This window comes from Vombatus ursinus, unplaced genomic scaffold (assembly GCF_900497805.2).
Source record: "Vombatus ursinus unplaced genomic scaffold, bare-nosed wombat genome assembly UNPS02006779.1, whole genome shotgun sequence".
NCBI lineage: Eukaryota > Metazoa > Chordata > Mammalia > Diprotodontia > Vombatidae > Vombatus > Vombatus ursinus.
This window is the reverse complement of record NW_020946557.1, coordinates 7,014,932-7,036,912: the sequence shown is the minus strand read 5'-3', so window position 1 is coordinate 7,036,912 and position 21,981 is coordinate 7,014,932. Positions and strand designations below refer to the sequence as shown.

Sequence of the window (21,981 nt, the reverse complement as noted above, 5' to 3'; positions counted from 1 at the left end):
TACCAAAAATCAGGCACCTAAAATAGTGTGCAACTAACACATGAGCATTTAGAGTTAGAGATTGTTAATAGAAATACAAGTTTTCACATTAATCCGTACATACTTAGATTATTCCATGCAGATTCTTTCTAAGAAATAGTAAAGGGACTTCAAGATTTTGTGTTGATCTCCTGTGGAAGATCTGTGAAAGAACATGGACCAGAATTGCCCATGAGGAGAAGGCATGGATGGGTTGGGATCTGCACCATTGGAAGGAGTCTATGTCAGTGAGATGTCAAAGTCTTTGAAGTATCAGAATAGTCTAAAGAAAATATTCTCTTCGTACGAGAGCCACAAGTAATGTGGAAAGATGATTCATAGTAATTATTATTTATTGCATGCTAATAAAGGTGCCAAATTGATTTGCAGGTAATGAGCTGGTGCTTATCAAAACCAGAAGTAAGACTTGCCTCCCTACTGGAAAACCAATAAATTTCTTGTCTAGCTCATTACTCTAGGCCCATGTTATACCCTCTGTGTACTGTTAAAAATACAACTCTTCTGAGTAAAGACTCCCATGTCTGAGAATGCATCCATCCTGTTACCAGCTTTTATTTTTAAAAAGAGAGATAATAAATGCCTCTAAAGTCCTGGAATTAACCAGAGGCAGCCGGATTCTGCAAAGATTGTCTGCCTGAGATAGGATAAATTAGGACAGTCAACTTAGATTGTCTAAGTCATTGGTCATATATTCACAGTGTTAGAGCAAGAAGGGAAACAGAAAACAGCTAGTTTAACTCCTTCATTTTCCAGAGGGGAGAAACTAAGACCCAAAGAGGTAAAGGATTTGTCCAGGGTTTGGACTAAAGCAAGGAATAGGCACCAGCCCAGTGCTTTTTCCCACTATAACAATACTTCCTTAAACAAAGAGGTTTTTCATTTCCTCATAAAGAGTGAAGACAGGCTACTTTATACATGTACTTTAAGTAAGGAAAAATATCAATGAGACAATGAGACTGGGTTTTTTAAAGCTTTAAAATGCAAGGTTTTTTTTTTAGAAAGGTAAGTTAAATTATTGAATCTAAGTTTTTCTCATTTACTAAGAAAATATTTAAGTGTCTGATAACTTTTTTTTCATTTTCTAGTGAATTTGGAAGTGCCACAATATTTCTTCTTTTCCTTTCTAATCATTACATAGGTTTCCTGTAACATATGTTCACACAGAGTTAGTGGCCCTGATTTTTGTTTACATTATACAAATGATAACTGATAAGGAAATGGGATTAAGCTGTTCCAGGGACTTGCAATAACTTGTTATGATAAGGCCAGCTGCCGTATCAGTTTTATTAACCCACTAAATCACTGCTAATAAATATGATGATAGCATTTATTCATCGTGTCAGAAAGCTAGCTTGATCAAGGTCAAAAGAAATTAAAAGGTAACCATCAATTAATCTATTGTCTGTCTATAATCTGTAGAATGGGTCTGAAATTTGCTGACTAGAGTATTTTCAAGGCAAGGACCAAATAATAGAGTTACACTTTTATTTTGTTGGGTATTTGTCAATTCAATTTAATTCAATTCAACAAATACTTATGAAGTATCTAATTTGTGTAAGGCATTTTGCTAGGTGATAGGATACAAAGACAAAAATACTAGAATCCTTGGCCTCAAGGAGTATGCAGTCTGCTTTTGAGAAGAGTTGGAGCAATACAGTAGAGATACAATGGATACATATGTGTGTGTAGTAGGGGAGATGGGGGTGATAAAGAACAGATCCACACAAGTAATCTAGGAAAATTTTAATAGAGATAGAGCACTTTCAGTTTACAGATCAGGGAAAATCCACCATTTTCTGTGATCTCATTATTATGTCATTATTATCATATGAGTTGTGTAGTATGGTGGAGGAGAATAATCAAGCTCACAGAGTCTCATCAGTAAAATAACTAGAGTGGACTAGAAGACTCTAAGGTCCCTTCCAGCTCCAAATATATGATCAAATCAATCATTAAACATTTATTAAGCACTTACTATGTACCAGGAAGGCACTGTGCTAAGCACTAAGGATACAAAAAAAAGGCAAAAGACAGTCCCTGAGCTCAAGGAGCTCACAATCTATTGGGGGAGACAACAAGCACATATATACAAACAAGCCATATTCAGGATAAATAAGAATTAATTAACAGAGAGAAGGCACCAGAATTAAGAGAGATTTAGAAAGGCTTCTTGTATAGGATGAGATTTTAGCTGGGACTTAAAAGTAGCCAGGGAAGCCAGTAGGTAGAGTTGAGGAGGAAAGGTGTTCCAGGAATGAGAGACAACCAGATAAAATGCCCAGCTGAGAGATGGAGTGTGTTGTTTGTGGAATAGCCGGGAAGCCAGTGTCCCTAGATTGAAGAGTACATGGTGGGGAGTAAGGTATAAGAAGACTGGAAAAGTAGGAGGGAACTAGACTATGAAGAGTTTCGAATGCCAAGGAGAGGATTTTGTATTTGATTCCAGAGGACAGGTAAACACTAATCATGAATATTATTTTAAAAAGCATTTATAAATCATAAAATTATGAATGCTTTGGCTTACCAAAAAAAATCTAGCATTCATAGGCCTGGTTTCTGCCTTCTCAGAGTGTATAAGTTCAAAATCATGCAGATATAACCACAATACATAAGATAAAAACTTTCTTCCCCCAAATAATTGTGATTCATAAATGCCAAAAATCAGGTCCATAACCACCCTGGGGAAATTGGAAGCATTTGGAGGTATCTAGCTGCAGCTAGTAGACCTGTACTCCACCTCCAATTAGTTATATTTCCATATTCCCCTTTATTATATGGGTTGCTATTAGTACAAGACCCCTAAATATAGCCCGGATGTAAAAGATGCCAAAAACATTATGAGTTGACTTTCGGTCACAGCTTCTATAATACATCATTATGGGTGTGATCCTCTATGGAGATCCCCTCAGAGGGGAGAATTTGGCCACATGCCCAGTGGTAAATGTAACTGACAATGTAGCAGAGATAGGCTCTGGAACTGTAATTTCATTTGGTTTAGGGAACTCCAAACGAGAAAATTACTCTACCAATTCAGATTAACACATTCTTTCTATCTTAGAGCCTTAGAGAATTGCTTAAAGCACTGAGAGGCTGTCATTTGTCCAAGGTCACACAGTCAATATGTGTTAAAGGTGGAACTAAAACCCACGTATTCTTGATTCTGAGGTCAGCTCACTAGAAAGCTGGTAGGCTGTCTCACTAGAAGACTAAATTATCATCAATAAATCAAAAGTAATCAACTCTTCTCTGCCATGCTTTGTACTATGTTCCATTAATTTAACTGGATTTTTACTGAGCTATTGGAATTGAATTAATTCAGACTTTTAAAAATGCTAAGATTGCAAGCCCCTTTCTGTCAGAGAATGCATTTTACAATTCCTTACACCCTCACTTCCAAACTAGCACATATTAGGTGTCTCAATAAATATTTGATTGGTTACCATTATGAATTTCACAATCATAATTATCACAAAATGCTTTACAGAACAAAATAAGTAGGTGACTTTTCCATGGAAGCTAATATGAGAACTTAAAAGGAACATCAAAATAAATCAATTTATATTAGTTACTAAGTTAATATCACATACACTCAGTCAAGCAATCGATAAATATTTACTAAGCACCTATTATGTGCTAAGCTCTATGCTAAACATTGGGGATACAAAAAGAGGCAAAATATAGTCTCTGTCCTAAAGGTGCTTATAATGTAATGGGGGAGACAATAACAAACTGAAGCTGATTGTCATCATTGTCTTTATGCTGATTTTTTAATCTGATGCCTCACTGTGGCATGGAGTGACCAAGCTGGAACAGCACCTCAGCATTTTGAATTGATGTACTTCGTACATAGTAGGTGCTCAATAAACACATCAAATTGAATTGAAAAGTTCAAAAGTGGATCATTGAGTTATTTTATTATTACAATATCTGATATTTATATTGTGCTATGAAATATATTGGGGTAGCTAGGTGGTGCAGTGGATAGAGTAACAGGCCTGGAATCAAGAAGTCTTATCTTCCTGAGTTCAAATGTGGACTCAGACACTTCCTAGCAGTGTGACCCTGTGCAAGTCACTTAACTCTGTCTCAGTTCCTCATCTGTAAAATGAGCTGGAGAAGGGAATAGCAAACTACTCCAATAGCTTTGCCAAGAAAACCACAAATGGGGCCAAAAAGATTCAGACATAACTGAAACAACCGAACAACAACAAAGATAATAAAATATATAAAATTCTTTGCATTTGTTATCTCATATTTATATTCTGTTGCATAGAAGTCATTCTTTCTACAATATTTATCACATTTATCATGTTGTCTTCATTAGGTTAATGATTGAGGAGATTTTAAGTAAGGTAGAGAAGTGAACTTTTGTTTACTTGTTTGAAGACAAAACATAAATTTCCTGGCCCTCTATAAGATGGTTACTAATGAAATTTCCAGTCTTATTTCACATTTTTCCATTCCCATGCTCTACATTTCATACAAACTCAGTATCCTGTTCTCCACTTCTGTGCATAAGCCATCCTCTGTGCCTGAAATGCATTCTCTTTTCAACTATTCTCAACATTTTTACTTCTTTCTAAAGACTCCATTTAGGTGCCACCATGTCTAAGATATCTTTCCTGATCCATCTCACCCTGCTGTTATTGTTCTCTCTTTTTTCAAATAACCTAATATTTAGGTATTTCACCTCTCCGGTAGAATGTAAGCTCCCTGAGGGCAAGGGTTGTTCCTAATTTGCCTTTGCATCCCTAAAACCTAGTACATTACCTTGCATATAGAAATCACTTAATAAAGGTTTGTTGAATTGAATTGAACTTTACATTTATATAACATATCATAAAACACAAGGTCTGACTTACAGCAAATAATAAATCCTTGTTGATTAATTATAAACATTAAAGGTAGTACCTAAATGTGATTTGTTATGTTGTCTCCGTGGATGTCAATGTGTTTTCCTAATTATCTTTTTGACCTTTTACTAAACTCACAGCTAGGGCGTGGCTATGAAGTAGCTAAGTGGTACAGGGGTTAGAGTGCCAGGCCTGGAATCAGGAAGACTCATCTACCTGAGTTCAAATTTGTCCTCAGACACTTACTAGTTAGCTGTGTGACCTTGTGCAAGTCACTTAACTCTGTTTCAGTTCCTCATCTGCAAAATGAACTGGAGAAGGAAAAGGTAAACCACTCTAGTATCACTGCCAAGAAAACGCCCAAAAAAGTGTCACAAAGAGTCAAACACAACAGAAAAGTGACTAATCAAAACAAAATGCATGGATTGGTGCGGGGGACAGGAGGCATGGCGCAGATACAGCTCTCATAAAATCAAAGACAAAGGCTGTAAATTAATTTGCAATGTCAACAATAGTGAATTCAGCTTGCATGCTAATATTTTCCTTATTTATTCAGATCCAATTTAATCCAGTATCTTTCTTGTTTGCTACTATCTCCTTTAAAGAAAATATTCCTCTCTATCTTCTGACAGGTCATAAAGATGAATTCCCCAAATGTTTTTATAATGATTTTTAGTCTTTTAGCTTACAATATTTTAACTTAATTTTTAAACACTTGTGATCTTAACAACTACAACTATCATTGTAGTTTACATATACAGTAAGAATGCACATACACATTTGTGATTAAGCTACACCCTGAATGAATTTTCTCTCTCAGGCTACAGCAACAGCCTTTACAAATTATGTCAATAAAGTATTAAATGTAATACCACTTGTTGAGTTAGGCTGTGTCTGCAAACAAAATGGCTTTGCTGAATTTAATTAAGCAACTAAACCCAAAACCTTCACTGGATTAGATAAAAATAACAAAGCATCCATTTGTTTATTTCCCCTTTTTAATATGTTATGCCAAGTAAATGCTTTCATTGAATTTTTCCCTTTTCACTTGATTGTTCAGCTGTCACACAGACTTGGCTTTAATATGACATTAGCTTGAAGTTAAAGTAGCTTACCCACTTGTTTGATCCAAATGACTGAGGAGAAAAGAAGCACAGGGGTTCCATTAGCTCTTGGGATTTTGTCTTTCTTACTGGTCTCATCATGAGAAAACATGAACATTTGACCTATAAGATTTCCTTCCACTTGTCTCTACTTTCCATTTTCTTAATGATTACTTGGTCTACTTCAGCCCTTGTAAGTGGAAAATAACCTACTTTGGCTTTGTGAATTGGCAAAATATTAATGGGACAACTGTATGTCTCCTGAATTCATGGGTGTTACCATTCAAAAAATAACGCAGACTCCTATGACAAATTCTGTTTTCTCCCTTAGCATTATTTCACCTGTTGTTTCCAATTCAGCTCCAAAGACATGAATCACTTGCTCGTCTGTTTCGTATTTTATATCAATAACCTTTTCTACATGATACAGTGGATAGAGCACTGGGCCTGGAGTCAGGAAGACCTGAGTTCCAATTTGACCTCAGTTACTTACTAGCTGTGTGACCCTGCACAGGGCACTTAACCCCTGTTTTCCTCAGTTTCCTCAACTATAAAATGGGAGTAATAAAAGCACCTACCTTCCAGGATTGTTAAGAGAACAAAATGAGATATTATTTGTAAGGAACTTGGTATGTAGTAGATACAACGCTTAGCCACTTCTCTTCCCCTTCCCTTTCCCCTTGCTTATCAATATTCCTGTATCTGGCCCCCCTTTTTCTTGCTCTAAAAGGTGAAAAACATAGAATCATACAATTCCAAGGCAAAAAGGACCTGAGAGATTACGTAGTGTAACCTCTTCTTTTTTAGAAGTGAATAACTGGGGGCAGCTAGGTGGTTCAGTAGATAGAGCACCAGCCCTGGAGTCAGGAAGGACCTGAGTTCAAATACAGTTTCAGACACTTACTGCCTGTGTGTCCCTAGGCAAGTCACTGAACTTTGATTGCCTCAAAAAAAAAAAAACCAGTGAGTAACTAAAGGCCATAGAATGAGACAAGTTGCCTGATATCGCCCAGGCTATAAACACCAGATCTGGGATATGAATCCAGGTCTTCTCATTCCAGTGCCCTTTTTTCCACACTACATTACTGGAATGCATGTGTGTACATGTGTATGTATATAAATATATATGGAGGAGCAAGGAGAGAAGTGGAGGAGAGAGTACCCAAAAAAACATGGAGAAGTAGATGGTGGGAATCTAGAATTTTAGAAAAATCCAAACAGCATAAAGAATGTTATCAATCAGTTTGTCAACAAGGATTCCTCAAGTGCCTTCTAGGTACCAGGGACCATGCTAAGCCCTGGGGAATATCAAGCAAAGGAGCAGGTATAGACCAGAAAAGTAGGTGGGTTCATCACGAGACAAGTTCTCACACTCCTGTGAGATACATACAGTGGTAAGAGATCTAGAGAAGGCCCGCAGCCTTTTGTGCACCCCCTGGGTAGGATGTATGGTGGGGGAGGACATGGGGGAAAAATCCCGCTGGATCGGACTATACGGATGGGTTGTGATGCTACAAACATTTTTGTTGTTTAGAGTTAAGTCTAAAGCTTAAATATTCAATGAAAGCATTGTGGCAGAAAGTGCTCACATTGATGAGGTGAAGAATCCGTTAGAGTATTAAAGCATATATTATACATAGCAATGATAGATACACATATGTATGTGCGTGTGTCTATACAGACATATAACATACAAGCTAGATATAGTCTGTTTGAATAAAATCTATTCTTTTCAGTCCTTTAAGTTTAGAAGAATCAGGTGCATCAACTCATGCAAAAAAAATTCATTATAATTTTATTTTGAAATAAAGATTTTTACCCTATCTCTATTTTCTTTGTCTGGTATATAAAAGGAAATGCTTCTACTGTATGTGGCTGCATAAAGTTCAAGCTCTCATTTCCATCTTCCAACATCTTTATATTTCTTCACCTAACCTAATCCTACAATGCCATTTCCTTATAGATTTCCCTCACATCTCTAATGGTGGTACCTTTGGTTTCAGCTTTTCCCTTTTAAAATGTTTCTGCGTTAATGTGTTAAAATGTATCAATCAATAATATGAATAGCAGAAAAGGTTTCTCTTTCTCTAATATAGCTGATAAGAAAATTAGAAAATCAAGATAGTGTTTCAATTTTTCAATTTAATTATATTCAAGATAACTCTAATACTAAAGATATTCAGGAAAAAATGCCTTACTGAGAATATTTTTAGTAAAATTATAACCAAGTTCATGGTACCACTGTTTAAAAAAACAACCTTAATTTATATATCAAAGTCATTCATATCCTAGCAAATTTGTTTTTCCTTACATTATCAAAATGTCAAATTTATCTAATTCACATAATCCCAGGAAATACCAAATTTACTCTGCTCTCAAGGCAGAAAGAAACCAGATCATCAAAGATGCCTTATTCTTGGGCAAAGCTATAGTACTAAGACAGTCAGGTTCCCTGAAATCAAGACATGTTGCCTACTTCAGTCTAAACAGTGAGTTGCTCACTATGTGACAAAGGACCAAGTTAATGATTTATCTTTAATCCTAAATGCTCCACTGAGGACTAATTGACTTGCATGTGTGCCTGCCCGTGAGAGCTCAATGAAACTATGAATCTCCCAGATCACAATCCTCTTGTCCATAGTGAAAGTCAAGGAAGAATATCTCTCTGCCTTTGTCTTTCTTTACAATCCCTAACCAACTCTAGACCTTCTCTTTTTAATCCCAACATAATCCAGTAGCAGTCAGTCATGCAGGAGTAAATTTGTAATGAGATTCAAGTAGTTAAAAAAAACTTCAGTTTTCTTCCTATCTAGTTTTCTTCTTCTCACTCAAATGACATAGCCAAGTAAATTCTATTACCATTTTCAGAGACCAGGAGAAAGGACAAGATTTTTCCACATGAGGAAAAAAGAAGGGGACATGTAGGAGTTTGTCCTATGAAAAAGAAAACTTTAATCACAGTAAAGAAAATAAAGAGATGAAATCCTGAAATGGAGAGCAGAGGGAGCATTTTTTATAAGCCCATCCACATCTTGAACAGTTCTACAAATTTTTGTAACATTTTTGAGGACTTTATTCCATGATTGAGACCCTATCCTTTGAAAGACGAATGTAGTCTCATCCAGTAAAAGCTGTCACCAGACAATTTCAGTGTGTGCATTAAGATTGTTCAAAATGTCAAATAATCCTTCTGTGCTATTTAAAAAGTAAGCCCAACACAGCTCTAGTTTTTTCCAGTGGAAATTTTGTCAGCTGTTGATATACCAACAATGTTTCAATTGAACCATCATTTTTTTAATCACTTACCAGAAGCAAGGCACTGGGCTAGATGCTGGCAAGGATACTAAAACAAAAATAATAAAACAGTTCTTATCTTTAAAAACCTTACATTCTACAGAAACATTTAAAGAATTTGAAAAGTAGGTGAAATTTAAAGGACAAATTCATTTGAATTATTGTTTTTATTGTAATGAAATCTTTCTTCAAAATCCATATTTGCCCTTCCTCCATTTCTAGAAATAGCTAAAACCTAGCTTCATCAACAAAAGACCACACAGTTCTACCTGGCTTATTTGTCCCTTACAAAAACAAAAAAAAATTATTTAATATTTTTTTCACATACATGTACACATGTAAAATTTATACATCAATGTCGCTTACTTTGAATGGCCTCTGGTCCCAAGTCGCCGTGTGGTAAGAAGGGGAAATTTTTGACGAATAGTCTAAAGAGAAAGTAGATTATTTTCATCGCAAAAAATACTAATAGCTAGTATTTATATAGCACTAAAGTATGCAAACTATATATTGAGCTAGGATAGATGGAAGAGAGAGAAAAGAAGAAGAAGGAAGAGGAGGAGGAGGAGGAGGAGGAGGAGGAGAAGGAGAAGAAGAAGGAGAAGAAGAAGAAGGAGGAGGAGGAGGAGGAGGAGGAGAAATTATTTCAATTGATCCTTACAACACTGTAAGGTAAATATTATTATTATTATTATTTTGCAATTTTAAAACATTTTTATTTAGTTTTGAGTTCCAAATTCTATCCCCCTCTCCCTCCCCTCCTCCTTCCCTGAGACAGTAAGCAATCAGATATAGGTTATACATGTACAATTATGTAAAACATTTCCATATTAGTAATTTTGTACAAGAAGACTTGAATAAAAGAAAAAAATGAAAGAAAGTGAAAAATAGCATGCTTCAGTCTGTATTCAATCAATATTATTTTTATCTCTAGAGGTGGATAGAATGCTTCATTTTTAGTCCTTGGGGCTGTCTTGGATCATTGTGTTGCTGAGAATAGCTAAGTCATTGACAATTCTTCATCAAACAATATTCCTGTTACTGTGTACAATGTTCTCCTAGTTCTGTTCACTTCACTATGCATCAGTTCATGTAAGTCTTTCCAGGTTTTTCTGAAATCATCCTGATTTCTTACAGCACAATAATATTCCAGTACAATCATCTACCATGGCTTGTTTAGTCATTCTCCAACTGATGGGCATCCCTTTGATTTCCAATTCTTAACCACCACAAAAAGAGCTGCTATAAATATTTTTGTACAAATAGGTCATTTTCCCTTTTTTTGGACATCTTTGAGATATAGACCTAACAGTAGTATTGCTGGATCAAAAGGTATGCACAGTTTTATAGCCCTTTGGGCATGGTTCCCAACTGTTCTCCAGAATGGTTGGATTGGTTCACAACTCCACCAAGAGTGCATCAGTGTCCCAGTTTTCCCACATCCCCTTCAACATCCAACATTTTCCCTTTTGTCATATTAGCCACTTTGGTAGGTGTGAAGTGGTAACTCAGATTTTTTAAATTTGCATTTCTCTGATCAATAGCAATTTAGAGCATTTTTTCATATAACTATAGATAATTTCAATTTCTTTGTCTGAAAACTGCCTATTCATGTCCTTTGACCTTTTATCAATTGAGTAATGACTTCTATTTTTATAAATTTTACTCAATTCTCTATATATTTGAGAAATAAGGGCTTTATCAGAGATACTTGTTGCAAAAATTTTTTCTCAGTTTTCTGCTTTTTTATAATTTTGATTGCATTGGTTTTGTCTGTGTAAAACTTTTTAATTTTATATAATCAAAAATTATCTATTTTACATTTTTTAATGCTCTCTATATCTTCTTTGGTCCTAAGTTCTTCCCTTATCCATTAATCTGAGAGGTAAACTATTCCATGCTCTCTCAATTTGCTTATGATATCACCCTTTATGTGTAAATCATGCATTCATTTTGACTTTATCTTAGTATACAGTGTGAAATGTTGGCCTATACCTAGTTTCTGCCATACTGTTTTTCAGTTTTCCCAGCAGTTTTTGTCAAATAATGAGTTTTTGTTCCAAAAGCTTGTATCTTTTGGTTTGTCATATACTAGATTACTATGGTCATTTGCTATAATGTAATTTGTACCTAATCTATTTCACTGATCCACCACTCTATTTTTTAGTCAGTATCAAAGTGTTTTGATAATTACTGTTTTATAATACAGCTTGAGATCTGGTACAGCTAGACCACCTTCTTTTGCATTTTTTTATTGATTCCCTTGATATCCTTGAGCTTTTATTCCTCCAGATGAATTTTAATTTTTGGTAGTTTGATTGGTATGACACTGAATAAGTAGATTAATTCAAGAAGAACTGTCATTTTTATTATATTAGCTCATCCTATCCATGAGCAATTAATATTTTTTCCAATTGTTTAGATCTGACTTAATTTGTGTGAAAAGTGTTTTACAGTTGTGTTCATATAGTTATTATTATTATTATTACCATTTCCACTTTAAAGATGAGGGAACTAAAGCTGAGAAGCCCAGGATCACATAGTTAGTAAATATCTGAGACAAGATTTGAATTCAAGTCTTCTTCACTCTAATTCCAACACTTTCCCACCATACTACCTAACTGTCTATTTTTAGAGAGAATGTGGTTTCTTTGGTGGCCACTCTGCAGCATTTACCTCAATAAAAGAAATGTTGGACAGTGAGTAAATATTTAGTCTTGAAAAAAAGTAATACTATGTACATAATGGTAATAAAGATAACTACTGTAAGGGGTAATGACTTTTTAGATTTGTGTATTCCCGTGCCACTGCCGCTATTTAAAAGAGAGAATAAATCATTTAGTTTCTCATGCCAAAGAAACAATCTTTGATTTGTTTATCCTCCTGGCAAGAAGATTGTATTTTATTTAACATCATTCTGTGTATGAAGTCACATACAGCTAGAATAGATTCTTCCCAAAACCCAGATCTCAGTGAACTACTGCTACTCCCAGGCTTGCTGTTCCCTTCCTGGTTTCCTGTAATTGCTTCTTGTAAAGACATTAGAATAGGCATTGCATTTGGATCCAATGATCTGTGTTCACATCCCTTCTATTGACTACTTGTATTACTTTGGGCAAGTCACAACTTCTTTGTACTCTTGTCTCATCTGTAAAATGAGAAGATTGGACTAGATCTTTTCTAAGGTCCTTTTCAATTAAAAATCTTATGATCAGGCAGAAATCTTTTCTCCTTTTTTAGTACTTTTTCCATTGTTACTAAAATTAAGGATTACCTTCCCTGGAAAAGAGAATTTTGTATCTACAAGCAACCTTAGAAATCATCTAATTCAGTCCACTCATTTCACAGGTAATGAAACTAACCTCTATGGAAATTAGGCAATTTACCAAAGATCATACAGCTAGTTATTGATATCAGGACTAAATTCCAATTCATAGTTCAATACTCTTTCTAGTATCTGAAACTGTATCTTTTAGATATAATCAAAATATCCACCAGATACTTTCTGCAGATGCACCCAGCCAAAAAGGTGTATAGTTTTGCTCTTTGTTGTTTTTTTAATATACCTGAGATCTAAAGTTTACATATTGTGAACAATTGTGCCCTCTAGCATATTTGAATTCAGGTTTCAGATTATATAGGATGCAAAATTTGAGATGCAGATTTTCAAAATCTTCTTCAGGATGTCAAAATTTTTCAAGTCTACAAAATATTATTGGAAATCTAATGAAAATGAAATTTCCCCATGAGGTCTACATTGTTTTCTGATTCTAGAGATGGCAATGAAATAGTAGTATTCTAATATTTCAGTCTTTCTACCTTTCATTGTGAGCAAATTTGCAAATGCAGTAGGGAACATCTTATTTTAAAAAGTGAAGAACATCAAGAAAAATCCCATAGAAAGTTTGTAAGAGCTTAGGAATTTTTAGAGTAAGTCTATACATAGGAAATCAAATTAAAATATGAAGGGACCATCTACATAATACAATACTTAATATTATTTGAAATCTCTAGATAATTGCAACAACCTAGCTGGACTGCTAAGTGGTACAGTGAATAAAGTATAGGGCCTGGAGTCAGGAAGACCTAAGTCCAAATCCAGACTTGGACACTTACTAGCTGTGGACCCTGGGCAAGTCACAACCCTGTTTGCCTCAGTTTCTTCCTCTATAAAAAGAGCTAGAGAAGGAAATGGCAAACCACTCCAGTATCTTTGCCAAGAAAACACCAAATGAGGTCACAAAGAGTGGGACACAACTAAAATGAATGAGCGGCAATAGGGTTGTTAATATTTCACATTTGAGTAATTTAGGTACTAATCCACTCTCCACTTTGATTTGTAATTGTAGACATATGCAGGCATAGTCACCATAAAGAGAATTTTTACCAAATCTGTCTTGGAAACAATATATTGTACTTAAAGAAACTGATCTAGAAGACAAGGAAAAGGGCTTGGGAACATCCATACTGACTTCTTTAGCTGCCTTAAACAGTTCACCAACATTTTAGTATGTCATAAATTTAAAATTGGAAGGAACCTCGGGTTCCATCTCAGTACAACTTTCATCATGTTATACATGAGGAAACTGAAACTTCCTTTAAGTGAATTGCCTAAGATCACACCAGTCATATTCATCAGAGGTGATATTTGAAACCAGACCTCTTGACTCTACAGCCTGAGTTTTTTTTTTCCACTACCCTACACTGTCTCAATTCAGTTAAGCAATCTCCAAAAGTGCATAGCTATTCCACAGGATCTACTCAAAAGGCCTCATCTATGCTTACAGACTGTTCTAAAATTCTCAAAGGTAGGGTGCTACTAAATTCATTAAATGACATGACATTTGATATACAGTAGTATGAACAAAATGCATATCTTACCTTTCCAAAAGTGGCTGCACAGGCAGGCTCCAATTTCTCTTTCCTGCAGAAATCCAAATAGTGTGCATAAAGGATGCACCTTGGTAAGCACACACCTTCACATACGATGTAATTTTCTTCAAGCCTGTAAAGCATAGTAATATTGAAAAACACCTATTACGTTGAACCATTTTTCCTATTTCCTGCTCTTTCTTGTACACTGGATCATGTGACTATGTTCTACTTTCAGTTTTGCTTAGAAAAGAGATATTATTCAGAGATACCCTTAGAAGAATTCCTTTTTTCAACAATGCCACCCCCTCATTTTACAGATGAGGAAATGGAGGTCCCCAAAGATTAAGTGACCTGCCCAAAGCCACACAGCTAGTAGGTGGCAGGGCCAGGATTTGATCTTTGGTCACGGTAACTCTGGAGAAAGCTTCTCTTCAAAATAGTTACCTTCAAGACCATAACACATTCTTCAAACCTGATCAGAGATGTAAATGATATTATGGTCTAAACATTATGATACTTCTACTTCTTTGAGACATATAAACTTGCTTGCTTGCTGTGAACTCATTTGTTTTTATGGTATCTATGTGACACAGCAGCTAGAGTGCTGGACCTGCAGTCAAGAAGATCTGAGTTCAAATTCTGCTACAAGTCATCACCCTCTTTCTGCTTCAGTTTTCTTGTCTAGGGATATGGCCAAACGATATGAATTGGAAGTTTTCATGGGAATAAATCCAAGATATCAACAATTATATGGGAAAAAATGTTCCAAATCACTAATAATTGGAGAACTATAAGCTCAAATTAAAGTAATTTTGAAGTTCTGCTCCATATCTATCATATTGACAAAAAGGACAAAAGAGAAAAATGACAAATGTTGAAAGTCTTGCAGGAAGACAGACACAGTATTCCTCTTGTGGTCCAGCCATTCTGGAAAGCAAAATTGGAACCAGAAAGTTACCAAGCTGTGCATACCCTTTGACTTAAATATACCTCTGCTAGATCTACAGCTCCAAAGAAATGTTTTAAAGTAGAAAAGTTCCTATATATACACAAAAATATTTGTAGCATCTCTTTTCATGGTAACCAAAAAAATGGAAACTAAAGATCTGTCCTCTTGCTAAGGAATGGTTTAACAAATTGTGGTATATGGTTGTAATGAAATGTTATTGAGGTATAAGAATGATGAAATGAATAATTTCTGAGGAAACTTGGAAGTCTTTATGAATTGATTCAGAGGGAAGGGAGCAAAACTAGAAGAAGAATTTATATAATGATAGCATAATAAAGAAAAACAACTTTGAAAGATTTTAGAACATTGATTAGCACAATGACAAATCAGGACTCCAAAAGACTAAAGATGAAACATGCTTTTGTCCTTTTGACAGAGGGGTAATGGACCTAAAATGCAGAAAGAGATATACATTTTCAGACATGGCTAATATAGGATTTGTTTTGCTAGATTATGTAACTATGTACTAAAGAATCTGGTTTTTAGATTATTTTTTTAACTCGGCTCAGTTCAAAAGAGGAGCAGGAGGGACAGACTTGAAAAATAAAAATAATAAACTATTTTAAAAGAACTGTATTAATTTTAGGTTTTATATGCCACAAACCAGCAACAGTAATAACAACAATAACATTTATGTATTATTCTAAGTTTACAAAGCACTTTACATATGTTATCTTACTTGATTCTCAAGACAATTCTATGAAGTAGATGCTACTTTTATTCTCTAGATGAAATCGAAGCAGAAAGAGGATAAGTGACTTACAGTAGAATTTGAACTCCGATCTTCCTGACTACAGATCCAAGTCTATCCATTGTGACACCTAGCTGCCATAAAAACAAATGAGGCCAACACAGCAAGCATCCTGGTTTACGTCTCCCAAGGAAGCAAAAGTATCATTACATTTAGACCATAATATCATCTATATCTCTGATCAGGATAGAAGAATGTGCTTGAAGATAACTATTTTTGAAGAGGCATTTTCCAGAGTCATAGTAGCCATGGATCAAATCCTGGCTCTGCCAATTATTAGCTGTGTGATCTTGAGCAGATCATTAACCTTTGGGGGCCTCCATTTCTTCATCTACAAAATGAGGATGTTGGACTAGATGACCTCTCAGGACCTTTTCCAGGTCTAGCTATATAAGCCTAAGATCCAACAACTCTAAAGATTTTCTGAACTTAAGGATGGCCAATACTTGCATCTCTTGTTTTTCTTTTCAAGCCATCAAAGAGGTTATTTCACATTTTAAAGATTATACAATAGAAAATGATTGATTAATTTACAAATTAAAGCAAAATAAACTCATGACATTCTGGAAGGATATTGATAGATCTCACATTTCCTTATAACCGATGTTGTGCATTTCTGTTCTAAATAACTTGTTTTCTAGGTCAAGAAAATACCCTATAGAGGACTCCAAATGTAAAAAAAAAATTAACTTCAGTCCTACACAGTAAAGACTATAAATGAGCATTTTGATAACTGAAGGTGAGTCAGCCATATTTGAACATTAGCTGTTAAATAAACACACAGATTCAAGGGGTAGGACAGTGGTCAATGCACTGGCTCTAAATTTAGAAGACAGATTTAAATCTCACCTCTCTGATTTACTAGCTATTTACTAGATTTACTAGTTATGACTTAACCTCCCTGGGTCTCAGTTTCCTCATTTGTAAAATGAGGGATGATAAAGTGGATAGAGCACTGGGCTTGGAATCTGGAAGACTCCTTCCTGAGTTAAAATCTGACCTTAGACACTAGCTATTTGACTCTGGAAAAGTCACTTAACTTTATTTGCCTCAGCCTCCTCATCTGTAAAATGAGCTGGAAAAGAAAATGGCAAACCACCCTTGTATCTTTCCAAAAAAAAAGAAAAGAAAAGAAAAAAGAAAGAAAAGAAAAAAAAATGGAGCTATGAAGAGTCAGATATGACTGACATGCCTGAAACAACAAAAATGAAAATAATGTAAGTGTAAATCACAGAACTTCTGAGAAAACTCCAAAATTCTATCTCCAGTTATGCTAAAAACTCAATATAGAGAGCAGGAGAAAACAATCACTTAAACTAGTAACTTAGGGTGGTCATAAGATCATGGCTTCAGAGCTAGAAGGGAGCTTAAAGATCATTTAGTCTGATCACTTCAGGACAGACGATATCAAGTGACTTGACTAAGCTCACGAAGGTTGTATATGACTGAGCAAGGATTTGAACTCAGGCTTCCCACTCCAAAATCAACACTTTTTCCCATATACTATCTTGCCTCCCTAAATTAATAGGTTAATAATATCTATATTATTGTAAAAGTAGAACTATGGTGGAATTATTCAATCTTCAATTGAGTATGATCTCCCAAGAATTCAGATCTAAATTTTTTATTAGTTTGGATGAAAAGTCAGTTACGACATTCAATACCCTTTCTTCTTTAAGAAAAAAAAAACATTTGGAACTGTGTTAAAAATAAAATAATGTTTGTTTTTCTGCATATAGCAAAATAGATGGAGGAAAGTGATGAAGGCAGTCAATCAGCCAGATTGATTTTGCCAAGATGACAAGCCAGTGCTTCTCACCCTAATTTATGATAATACAAAGTGTAATTAATTAATAATTTTTTCAAATTATGAAAAAAGTAGTTTTGATTCTTTTTGATTAAAAAATGTCTTTTATCAGGAATCTTATGATGAAATATGGACTGGGGGAGGGTATTACACTACAGAAACTTTTTCCCTTGCTAAAAAAGATCATTATACAAGCAAATATATCTTTAAAATGCCTGGCACTTCATAAGCAGAACATCTAGCTCATTGATTGAATTTTTCTCTTGTCATTTGTTTGTTTTCTTGTTCCGTAAGCATAATTTCTGTATTTATAGTAATTTAAATCTGTGGATATCAAGTTTTTTTTAATTCTTTGGTATGGCATTTCCTCTTTAATCCAAGTACAGAGAGTTACAAAACAACTCAAGTTATATCTCTTCACTCTATATGAAGTAAAGAATTCATAAGAGAGCAAAATACTTTTTTTCCATCCATATTAGCTTAGTATCCCAAATGAAAATAACTTTGGCCTTAATTTTCCAGACAATTAACTCACATATCTACTTCAACTTGCTAATATAAACCTAATCAATTAATATGTTAATACCTGAAACATCAAGATACATCAAGATGTATCTAGCATGTTTCTTGCATCTAGTATAACTCAAGATGGTTAGTATTTTTCTTTAGTATTGTAGTTAGGATTTCTATTTGATAAAGTTAAACATGTTGAGTCACAGAGTCACAAAATTTCAGTGTAGGTAAAATGTAGTTGCTTTTTTTTAAAAAAATAATGCACAATTTGGATTTTTATACAAAATGTGAAGATAAGGTTAAATTACAACTTATTTAAAATATTTTATCTTTATAAACATACTATTTTCTTTACACAATAAAGTCTTTTTTTTTCTTCTAAATAAACCATTCAGGCATGTTTACTGTAAAAGCTTATTGAACATGTGCTTTAAACATGGATTCTTGATGGCACTGGAAGGCAAAAAAGTTTGTTCAAGAAGTTCTAATTAGTTAGACAGATGGAAAAGAAAAATTTAGATATTTCATACTATGACTTTTTTAGATTATTTTCCTCTTACCTTTATGAATTTCTGTATTCCTCTAATACATGGTATTGTCAATTTTTAAAGTTGCCACTTGTTCATTTTTTAGTGTACGATGATTATTACAGCTAAGTGAATTTATGTTTAGCAGTTGCCTCAGATAACCTAATTTCATCACTTAATAAATAGGAAAAACTTTAAAATAGGATCCTAGATTTAAAGGTAGAAAGAACCTTAGAAATAATCTAGTTCAGTCTCCTAATTTTTACAGATGAGGAACTTAAGGTTCAGAGACCCTGACTGGCTTCTTCAATGTTATAGACAATAAATGGTAAGGCCGGGGTCTTAACCCAGGTTTTTTACTCCAAATCTACACCTTGTTAACTCAGTCTCAATGAATACCACCCACCCCCTTCAATTTTGAATACTTTCACTTTCAATCCTATATGCCATTTATAATTTTTCGTTCTAGGGATGCAATTAATATTCAGTAAGATTAGTCTCTATTAATATAACCCTGCTACCTAAATGATTATGTTTATAAACAAAGTATAACATATACTATTTAAAAATAAATGCGACTGCATATTCTGGTAATTTCAGATGTAAAACAATTAAATGTTGCAGGATTAAATAAGATAAAAGCAAAAAAAGTCTCTGTTTTGTTAATGATAATAACACCTTAAAAATATATCGCACTAAAAGTTTTACAATATGCTTAAAATCCTTGCATTCAAAACCGAAAAAGTGAATTTTCTTACGTTTATATTGCAAATCACTTTTGCACTACTGCCTAGTTAAACTCTGTATAAAAATACCAATGATTTTTTTAAAGATAACGAGTTATTCTGTTTAAATTGTGCTCTCAAATTGTGCTTTCTTGAGGAGAAAAGGTAAAAGAAAAGAAAGGAAGACATTAGACTTTTGAGTAGTACAGATGCATAAAGGTATACCTGTACTCTATAATCTCCTTACCACTGCAGAGTGAGCTGAGTCTGTTTCTTTTTATCTTTCATGATCTGGGTGATGCTTTTCTTCTGGGACAGATGAGGCTCTGGTGCTTTCACTTTATTGTCTTGAATATCCGCATCCTCTTCGGATGAGGAAGAAAGGTGATCATTGCTGAGATGCATTTCTGATTGCAAGGGAAAGTACATTTTGAAAAATCAGGACAAGCATTTCGTGACATCTGTTATTTGACTTATAACTGGCTATTTTCCTCAACTGACGTGACTAGTAATTGCAGGCAATGATTCCACCTATCACTAGGTTAAAAGCATCCATCTGCAGTATATAGATGTATGCATGCACAGATACCAAGAAACATATGCTAGACGCATTTGATCCTCTATTTGCAACATTATGAAAATAGGTCCCATGTTCGTGCTGAAATAACTCCAGGTCCCTCTGCGCCGTCAGGACTACTGTCTATTACCGAGGCCCCAGTAACATTCCCTGAAAGTCTGAGAGGCTCACCTGCTTTGATTCCCACCGACAGCCCCGGCTCATCTACTTCCTCCCCGATGCCCCGAGAGTTTACAGGCTGCCCTTCCTCAGGATAGGAAAGCAAGCCCTTGGCCAGCAGCTCTACGTAGCATCCCTCCTCTTGGAGCCCAGAAGAAACTTTTGGGGAAGGCTGCCCCTGCAGGAAGGCGCCCTCCCGCTCCGGGACCTTGGCCGTCCTCTTCATGGGCATAGTTCTTCCTCCCCAGAGGCGCGACGGGAGCCCATGCAAACAACCACAGCGCTGGGACCCCACGAGATGGGTCCGTGGGCGGGGGCAGGGCAGAGGGCGGGGATCGGGGTGGAGGAAGGAATAGGGTGCCGGGTGGGGTGGCGCGGCTTCGGAGTGCTAGATTGGTGACCTGGTTTGAAGGAGTCCTCTAGGAAAACTGGGAAAAGAAGCTTGTCTAAAGATCGGAGGAGCTACTTTGAGGACCTCCCAAATGAATGAATCAAGTTTAGTCCTCCAGGGAAAGGGTTACGGGCTGGGTACTTAGAAATCAGTCCTGCTACTACGTTGGGGGTCTGCGCCCTACAGCCAGGAAGGGACCAGGGGCTGGAAAGAAATAGCTGCACCTACACATCACTTCAGGAGTCCTTTATCTGGCTGGGGAAGGATGTCTGACCTGACATGTACACATTTTTTGTTGGTGCAGAAGTCCCAATCCAGGCCAGAACAATTAATTCACATCCCCTAATGCTCTTTTCTCTCTTCTTAATCCTTTTCCTTTTCCTCAGATGACAGAATTTTTAAGTTGGAGGGAACCTTAGAGACTATCTCCTTTCCTTTCTGTTTCTCCGTGCTTCTCTTTATTCTTCTTTCCCTCCTCTTCTCTCTTCTGCTTTTCCTTCCTTTCCTTCCTCCTTCTCCTCCTTTTAGTCTCGCCCCCCCCATACAGAGAGAGAGAGAGAGACAGAGAGAGAGACAGAGAGAGTTAATCACACTGGGGCCAGCCAGACCAAGCAGGGGAAACCCTGAGTGAAGTCTTACATCCCAGGGATCCACCCTGCTCATGCCCCAGGAGACATTAATGATTAACTTGGAAAGACAATTATTTCTGATTGTGTGGGTTGCTGGGGTGGGTGTCTCTGGTCTCCGAGCTCCCTGCCTAATTCTGCCCTAGGGCGATCATTGTCTAATCTTTAGCTTAATGGGGGGGGGGGGGGAGAAGTAGGGGGACGACTAGATGATCTGTAAAGTCTTTTCCTGATCTAATTTCCTGTGAGTATATGTTATCAACGTCCTTTTCTGTTTTTCTACGACTTTTTGCTTCTTGCAATGGGGTAAGAAATCATTTAAGGGACTGGATGACTTTTCCCTTTAACTGGATTTGGTTTAATTCAACTCAATTTGATTCAACAAGTTTTAAATGATAGGAGTGTAGACAGGTGTCCTGGGTGACACTCCATCCCATTTTTCTCTTGGAGAGAGAAGAGTCTATTCTGCCTGACCACAGTGTGTATAAGGATAAGGATAGGACCAGAGTGTGTATAGGGATGAGGACAAAGAGTGGGAAAAGATGACAGAGGTAAAGTTGGGATCATAAACGATATTCCTCCAAAAATTTATGAGTGATATCTGATTAAGAATGAACATCAAGGTCTATCTTGGAAGAGAAAATAATTTATACCAAAATCTGAAAGGTGTACGTGTGATGGTGTGTTCTTATGACCGAGTATACATATATACACATACATACATACATCTGA

At 35.7% G+C, this 21,981-nt stretch overlaps 1 protein-coding gene across 1 annotated transcript in view; it reads right to left on the bottom strand.

The window, feature by feature from the left end:
* Nucleotides 1-20,464, bottom strand: part of RFX6 (regulatory factor X6) — a 71,254-nt gene extending 50,790 nt beyond the window's left edge. The window contains exons 1-4 of the mRNA XM_027848625.1: nucleotides 20,245-20,464; nucleotides 19,744-19,903; nucleotides 14,171-14,294; nucleotides 9,656-9,717 (exon numbers count right to left, since the gene is read on the bottom strand). Of these exons, the coding sequence (XP_027704426.1) occupies nucleotides 9,656-9,717; nucleotides 14,171-14,294; nucleotides 19,744-19,903; nucleotides 20,245-20,464 (566 nt within the window). The remainder of the gene's footprint in view (nucleotides 1-9,655; nucleotides 9,718-14,170; nucleotides 14,295-19,743; nucleotides 19,904-20,244) is intronic.
* Between the last annotated feature and the right edge of the window lie 1,517 nt (nucleotides 20,465-21,981).